Source organism: Lupinus angustifolius, chromosome LG06 (genome assembly GCF_001865875.1).
Source record: "Lupinus angustifolius cultivar Tanjil chromosome LG06, LupAngTanjil_v1.0, whole genome shotgun sequence".
Lineage (NCBI taxonomy): Eukaryota > Viridiplantae > Streptophyta > Magnoliopsida > Fabales > Fabaceae > Lupinus > Lupinus angustifolius.
Window position 1 is genome coordinate 30,189,682 of NC_032014.1, and position 8,681 is coordinate 30,198,362.

The 8,681-nt window shown below is 33.9% G+C and overlaps 1 protein-coding gene across 1 annotated transcript; it reads left to right on the top strand.

Moving 5' to 3' along the window:
- LOC109350964 (ABC transporter F family member 1-like) lies at positions 1,728–6,466 on the top strand. Its single transcript, XM_019592276.1, has 6 exons — positions 1,728–1,880; positions 1,972–2,192; positions 3,779–3,852; positions 3,947–4,157; positions 4,247–4,481; positions 5,041–6,466. Exons 2-6 carry the CDS (start codon positions 1,983–1,985, stop codon positions 6,096–6,098), a joined length of 1,788 nt encoding a protein of 595 aa, XP_019447821.1. The 5' UTR covers positions 1,728–1,880; positions 1,972–1,982; the 3' UTR covers positions 6,099–6,466.

The following is an 8,681-nucleotide window of genomic DNA, read 5'->3' on the forward strand; positions in this document are numbered from 1 at the left end:
CGTGGAATGGAGATGCTATAAAGAAGTATTTTTTACACTTAAGATTTGTGAGACTTGGCATTGATGGGTATTGGTATGTACGGCAGGTGTTCATCATGAAGGCATGTCTAATGTATTTGCTATCATGTCTCATTTCTTTGTTATCTAATGAGAAATGACCACCTTATTACAAAATTTGATACCTTGTTTTCAATAAATGTTAAATTTATTATTTAAAGAGGAAAGTTGAGGTGGTCCCTCTTAAAAAGAGGAGGAAATCATTAATATTTGATGCATGATGTAGTTGATAGAGAACCAACTTTGTTATTGTTAGAATCTTGTCAAACTTTGGTTAATTACCTTGTGTAAGAGAAGTAAGTTGCTTAGCTAGTTGTCAATGCTATCTCAAATTTTATGGACCAACTTTGGAAGGGGGTGAGCCTAATAATTGTAAAGTTGTTGTTTAGTGACAATAACGTCATAAGTTTAAATCTTAGAAATAACCTCTATATTCACAGAGATAATATTGTGTACATTTATCATTTTCAGATTCTATTAAGTGAAAGTTTTATGAACTGCTTATAAAGTCGGGAAGAAAAGGTTGGCCTCTACATATCATTATTAGGTGTCAATATGTTGAAGAATAGGTTGGTGAACTCATAGTCATTTGGCTTATTCCTGCTATAGTTCTAGTTTATTATTTGTCCTTACTACCTTGTATAATTTGCCCTACTTATAGGCCATTAGTTAGTGGAGTTGGATCCTGCCATGTTCTATTCATTCTTGTGACTTACTTTTTTTAAGTTTTTAACTAAGAATTCAGTCACTGCTCTCAATAATGTTTTGGTTGAATTGAAGGTAAGACACAGCACAAACATCATAGTACGTACCTTAAACCGCACCAACATGTACCAAAGAAATAAAGTGACCTTTATTGAGAGTTATATTTCACCAAAGGGACCACAGTAAAATCTAAAGGACCTCAAATACTATTACCCTTTTTTGGTACAAAATATTGTTTTCTTCATGTGTAAATTCTTAGTATTATTTTGGATTAAGAGTTTATTTCAATTAGGTGACATTTTGGTGGCAAAACTAAGTTGATTAGGTTGTTAGTTAGGAAACCAAAACTTTATCCATTTTATGGATTTTTCCTTTTGTTTTTGTATGGGTTTTGGTATTGTGGTTTAGAGTTAAGAGAGGACCTATGTAGATTTTTTCCTTTTTCCATTGTAGAACATGCAATTTCCAAAGTTCACATCATAAATGAATCATACTATTAAAGAAAAAAATGTCACATTAGGTTTCATCTTGATGTAAGGATGAATCATAAGTAAACTATCAGCTATACAATATCCATTATACGTGATAGTCGATTGTGTTCGAAAAGACAAAATCCAGTTCATACGATTGTGAATCTTAATTAATTATGAATCATATTATAAATCAATACACTTTAGCTAATTAAGGATTCTAAGAAAATCACTTTTGTGTTAAATAAAGAACTCGGTATTTTACTTCTCCAAATAATAAATGTACCACTTTCAAATTTTCTAATAAAAAAACAACACTTTACTTCCTCAAATATTTAAAATATTATCTTATACCTTGTCCCAAACATAACCGGTTAATTAAAACAAGAATAAAGATTCTGTTATATTCTTTGGAAGCCAAACAAGTTTTAAAATTCCGGGACACGTGGATGGATGTGAAGCCCACGGGCCTATATAAGCGAAACCTAGCCTCTTACTTCAACTAAAATCTCAAACCCTAAACCCTCGTTTGAGAATTTTCTATTCCACCACTGCGATTCTCTCACCCTACCACCGATTCCAACACCGTACAATAGATCTATCACCTTCTTCTTCATCTTCTTCATCTCACATTTCAGATCCAACAAGGTTTGAATTTCATACCATTGATGTTTTCCTTTTTTTCTCGTTTTTTTTGTAATTGATAATTGATTGTTTATTGTTAATTTTTGATATGTAGAGATTAAGGAGATGGTATCTGACGCTAGCAAGAAGAAGGCTGCACAGAAGAAGGCGGCGGCGGCGGCCAAGAGAGGAGGAAAGGCAGCAGCAGCAGCTTCTGCTTCATCGAAGTCGGTGTCTGCGGCCAATAAGCTCGCAAATGGAGTCGGTGATATTCATATCTCCGATCGGAATTGTACCGGCGTTCTTTGCTCGCATCCTTTGTCCCGGGATATTCGGGTTAGTAACATATTATGCATCGATCAGAGTCTTATGACATCTTCAAGTTAATTTTAATTGTTGTCATTAATATTATAAATTTGATGCATAATTTTTGGTAGATTTTGTTTATTATGTTCTGTTTTGTTCAGTTTGCACATAATATGGAGGGAGAAATACTTACACAGCGTTATATATATGTGTGTGTGTGTTTGTGTAATTTTTTTTATAAAAAGTGTTAAGAATATTTCATATAAAACTATTTTTAAAGAAATATTTGAAGGCAAATGCCAACGGTTGCTACCCTTGGATTTGTCCCTAAAAAAAGAATGGTTTGAAAGAGAGAGATTGATTTTTTCAGAAAAATATCTATTGTTTCTGGCTTTCCGGTATTGTTACTAACGGTTTTAACTGCATTTACTTTTGCCTAAGGTTCACAGAAGAGAGAAAATGATTTCTTAAAACAAGAATATATTTTGCAGTATTGTTATTATATGAGTTAATTGCATTTACTTCTACCTAAGGTGCGAGTTCACATGCATGTTTCTTGAGAAATTAATTTATTGTTTCCAGTATTGTTACTATTGAAGTATTTAAATGCATATACTAATACTGTAGGTGTGTACCAGTGCGTGCGTGGCGTGTTGCAAACTATTATTATTTTTTATTTATAAAAAACAGTAGTTAATACATGTATATAACTATTTTTTTTTTTTAAAATATTGTGGATGCGACCAATAATCACACTTTCCCCAATTTGGATCTTTCCTTAAAAGAAGATTGAGCGAAAGGAAGGAAACCAAATTCTTAAGAAGCAAGCAACAGTTTTGTTTGCCTTCCTTCATGCACGTGCATTTTCTCTATGTAGCTTTTTTTGGAGACGGAACTGTGATTCTGACCAAAATTATGGTGTTATCAGTAGCATAATCTTGATTTGTTGTTACCATCTTCAATCATTGCTCATATGGACCATGAAATACTGGACCTCCTCATGTGCTGCATTAGATATTTAGATTAGGTCGGGGGACATAGAAAACCAAGGATCCGGTTGGTCAACTTCATTAAATAAAAAATGTTTTTCCCACGTTAATGGGATGGGCTTCATTTAAGATAAGTGAAATATGTTCTCCTTTGATAATGGGCTGGGCTTTATTTAGTCCTTATTTTTGAAACTGTACCTCAATCATTTTAATTGAAAGTGGTTGTTTTGATATTATTTTTATTTTTTGAACATTTACATTTGCAATGCATCAATTAATAAATCAAAACCTACTAAATAAACCAAATAGCATATCAATTAGGTATACCCTGCCAGTACACATTCCCAGTTTCCCAGGCCTTCTAGCTTATTGTTTCTAGCATGGGTACATGGGTTTGAGTGCCTAGTCAAGTAGTTGGGTCCAAGACATGAGATTTCAATATCATTGCCAAGGTCTAAACTTGGTTTTCAATTTGGGAACCATATACATAATACAATTTGTTTGTTGCAGTAGGTAATGTTGTAATCTCATGCAATAAAACAACATCTTTTCCATATTGATTATTATCATTGTTAATGCCGTGTGATCTCTTAAGTATTGATGTATTTGTTTATGCTGTAATTACAGATAGAGTCTCTCTCAGTTACTTTTCACGGACATGATCTGATAGTTGACTCTGAATTGGAGCTAAATTATGGAAGGTTTGTCATCTTTACCCATTTATTATGAATGGGATGCTATCATTCACGACTGTAATTTTTACTGATGATTATACCTTCTCTGAATCCCTTTCAGACGTTATGGTTTGCTTGGGTTAAATGGTTGTGGAAAGTCTACTCTGCTTACAGCAATAGGATGCAGAGAGCTTCCCATTCCAGATCACATGGATATTTTTCACCTTTCTAGGGAAATTGAAGCCTCTGATATGTCTTCATTGGAGGCTGTTGTGAACTGTGATGAAGAAAGGTTGAAATTGGAGCAAGAAGCTGAAGCTTTGGCTGCACAGGTGTGTTTGAGGAATACGGCATCTAAAGTTTGTCCCCGTTGTTTTATATTTTTCGATGGCTAGTTCATTTTTATTAATTTTCCTTCCAGGATGATGGGGGTGGTGAAGCTCTTGAACGGGTTTATGAACGGTTGGAAGGCATGGATGCAGCAACTGCAGAAAAGCGTGCTGCTGAGATCTTATTTGGTCTTGGTTTTGACAAGCAGATGCAGGCAAAGAAAACACGTGATTTTTCTGGTGGCTGGAGAATGAGGATTGCTTTAGCTCGTGCTCTATTTATGAAGCCAACCATCCTTCTACTTGATGAGCCAACCAATCACCTTGGTACCCCTCTTCCATGATAAAACACTGTTTCATTTGTGACTGGATACTTTTTATTACCTTGTCATATTTTATGCATTGATTTTCATCTGATGGTTTTCTCTGCCGGCTCAATTATGACTCTAAAATGAAGGTTCTTGGATTCTTTATCAGCTGTCTGGATTATTATGTCTACCAAATCAAAACCATTTATATTACTAAATCCTTTTTAGTTTATCCATTAGGTTATTATGACAGGATTGCTTAAATATATTTTAGATGCTTCATATCAACATGTTTGGTGTGTGTCTGAATTCCAGATCCAATCATTTCAATCTTGTAACTCTGGATGATGCATTTCTTCTAATGCATTCATAACTCTGTTTGCTTGTACTTCAATTGGCTTCCATTCAATGTTGTATAAACCTGACCGGTCTTTAAAATGGTGAAAGAACTTTTTCATAGTTCGATGTTTGAAATTTGTTCAAAGTTCAATGTTTGCAAAATGTGTATTTGTTTTTTCTACCTTTGGTTCTGGAATAATTGTATTCTAAATTTATTAATTTAAAAAATGTGTTTGCAGACTTGGAAGCCTGTGTGTGGTTGGAGGAGAATTTGAAGCAATTTGACCGGATTCTGGTTGTGATTTCACACTCCCAGGATTTCCTTAATGGTGTCTGCACAAATATCATCCACATGCAAAGCAAAAAGCTGAAGCTCTACACTGGTAATTATGATCAGTATGTTCAGACACGTTCTGAACTGGAAGAGAACCAGATGAAGCAGTACAAATGGGAGCAGGAGCAGATTTCCTCAATGAAGGAATACATTGCCCGATTTGGCCACGGGTCAGCAAAACTAGCTCGCCAAGCTCAGAGTAAAGAAAAAACCCTGGCAAAAATGGAGCGTGGTGGACTTGCAGAGAAGGTATCAAGGGATAGCGTCTTGGTATTCCGCTTTGTTGATGTGGGAAAACTCCCCCCTCCCGTTCTCCAGTTTGTTGAAGTGTCATTTGGTTACACTCCTGATAATCTCATCTACAAGAACATTGACTTTGGGGTTGATTTAGACTCTAGAATTGCTCTGGTTGGACCCAACGGAGCTGGGAAGAGTACATTACTGAAGCTAATGACAGGTGATTTGGTTCCATCAGATGGCATGGTAAAGCGCCACAATCACCTTCGAATTGCACAATATCACCAGCACTTGACTGAAAAGCTTGACATGGAAATGTCTGCCCTCCTGTATATGATGAGAGAATACCCTGGAAATGAGGAAGAGAAGATGCGAGCAGCAATCGGCAAGTTTGGACTGACAGGTAAGGCGCAGGTGATGCCTATGAAGAATTTATCCGATGGGCAGAGGAGCCGTGTGGTATTTGCATGGTTAGCTTATAGACAGCCTCAGATGCTACTATTGGATGAGCCAACTAATCATTTGGATATTGAGACAATTGACTCATTAGCCGAGGCATTGAAGGAATGGGATGGTGGCATGGTTCTTGTCAGCCATGATTTTAGGCTCATAAATCAGGTTGCCCAAGAGATATGGGTCTGTGCTGATCAAAAAGTGACTAAATGGGATGGTGACATTATGGATTTCAAGAAGCATCTAAAGGCGAAGGCCGGTTTATCTGACTGAATAAGATAGCAGTATTGGGACACAGACTGTTTCTCACTATAATCACTATGTTAGGGTTCCCCACCCTACTTTTATTGAAATGTAGGTGGGTGTTTTCTTGAGGAAGATTCCCCTCAAGGTGATTATAGTGGAATAAGTGTGGACTAAAATTTTGAGCTGAGATGTCCTTCATATTCCTTCTTGATTGGTAATATTTTATTTTTGTTTCTATTTGTTGTGTTTATCATTTGATTGCTCTGGAACATGTTGACCAGCATGATAGACAAGGGGGATATATAAAACTTTGTAGTAGATGTTATAGCTATCTTAACATGCAAAAGCTCATATGATGAATATGCGTACTGATGCATTATATCGTACTACTTTTTCGTCGCCTTTAATTTAAGTTTTCATTGTTTGGGATCCTTTTGCGCTGAAATTTTATGAAGGGTGCCTCATAAAAAATTGAAGGTGGTGTTAGACAAATGATTCTCCTTGATAGGGATCAGAGATGAGGACGGAGAAGAAAATGAGGGTTGAGTCGGGAGAGTATTGTCATCCACAGACTATCTAAAAAAAATTGAGAATTTCAATATGAAATATATTGAAATGACAAATACCCAACTCATTTTAAACTGAAAGATGTCTCATATATATGTTTTTAATTGATAAATTGTTTAGTCAGATCAAACAATGTCATTTATATTATATAATTAAAAAATGTAGACTCCAAGTTAATGATGAATGTAGGTATGATGAAGTTTCAAGGTTTGATTAAAAGCAAATAAATTTCTTTTTTTTTTGCTTTCTATGTGAGCAAAATTGTTGGTCCAATCACCAAGTTTAAAGTGATTCACTTAAGCTTTCTTGTCTTTGGGAAGTCATTCCACTTTTTGATCTATGGTTGCACCGACCTGGTCTAGTCCAATCTAAACAACACTTCAAAGGAAAAAAGGAAGCGAATTGCAGAATGACATTTACAAGATTTTTGTTGGGGATGGCAACAAGGATATCCCTTTCTCTAATACTAAATATTAATTCCATCTTAGATATTGAGATTAGGGATGAGTATATGTTGGGTAAGACTTGTCCTTTATCTAACTTTAAATGTCGGTTGAGTTACTTTCTTGAACCTAGACTTACTCTAGACTTGTCCTTTATCTTCAAATGTTAATTGAGTTAACTTTTGATCCAAACTTTATATTTTGATTAAATAGAATGCATATCTCATTTAGATAATGTTTTTTAATATTACTTATTATGGTGTACATGAAATTTGACATATGCAATAATCTACATGTAAAATTTTTGTTAATCCTTTTATATATATGATGAAAAAACTAGAGAATTAATTATATTTTGTGACAAGAAAATATTATTACTCTATACACAATTAGATAGACATATATAAATGGATGAATACTCATAAGATGAGTGAGAGAAGGTCATGTGTATCTCTTACTGACCCTAAATATTGATTGAACCTAGTTCTGCCGAACGAATTCATAATTATTATCTTTACCGACCAAAATTTGCTTTGCCCTTGTCGACAACAAACGAATTTATTAGTATTTTCAACCAAAATGACAGAATTAGTAGCTTAAATTTTGTGGGCCTTTAGTGACCACCTTAGTGTGTTTGTCGTATAGGGAAAAACTTCATGGAAAAACATTGCACGGGTTCTTCTATGCATGCATTTGCACTTTCCATTAGGTTTCATTTATCCCCACAAGTATCCATAACTAGATGCAAACGTGTATAGAGAAATACTGCTTTAGGATACCGAGAGCAATTGAATTGTTTTGGAACTAAATGCAAGCCAAAAAACATGGTATTTTACACAATGATTATTTTTTTATTCACTTTTTGTGCATAAAATAAAAATAAAAATAAAAAATTTATATTTTTAATTTATATGAATGCTATTATCAATATACTGAAAGTTGGGTTTGTGGGGATGCTCTTATGTTTTATAGAAATGGAACAATTTGAATTCAGTCTACAACACTGTATCGATTGGAGTTGTCTACACTCTACACACTATAAATAAGCATAATAAGAGTCATATGGTATTGTACAAATTCACTGGTATATAAATATATAATTTTTATATAAATCAAGAAATAAATAAAAATGAACTTTGTATATAAATATATAATTAATATATTATTATATGAGTTATAAGGTAGTCTGGTGATGATCAAGATAAAAAATTTGAAAAAATAAATTGAATGAGGTTCTGAATTTGAGTCTGAAAAGTGATGAATAAAACATACAAAGACATCTAATAAGACTTTTCATCTCCTAAGAAACCAAAAGTGACAGGAAGAAAGCAAATTGAATTCAATTTGGCTGATACATAACATCTTGTTCCATTGTTATACTATATGCCACTATATTTAACAATAGGTTTAATAAATTTTTCCATTCATGTTTCTTACACGTGCATATTTTAACAACAGGCTTAATTGGCATGAAGCATTAGAGTATTGGGATTAGAAAATAAGACAAACTATAATTTATTAAATAAATATAGTGACATATGGTTTTATATTTTCCCCTCCCATATGGTTTTTATATTGTAGTTTGTAATTTTAACAGTAA

Bases quoted from the DNA above. Each gene is read 5' to 3' on its own strand.
- LOC109350964 (XM_019592276.1), top strand. From the start codon at position 1,983: ATGGTATCTGACGCTAGCAAGAAGAAGGCTGCACAGAAGAAGGCGGCG. The intron at 3,853-3,946 runs GTTTGTCATCTT...AATCCCTTTCAG, and splicing joins TTGGAGCTAAATTATGGAAG to ACGTTATGGTTTGCTTGGGT. The intron at 4,158-4,246 runs GTGTGTTTGAGG...TTTTCCTTCCAG, and splicing joins CTGAAGCTTTGGCTGCACAG to GATGATGGGGGTGGTGAAGC.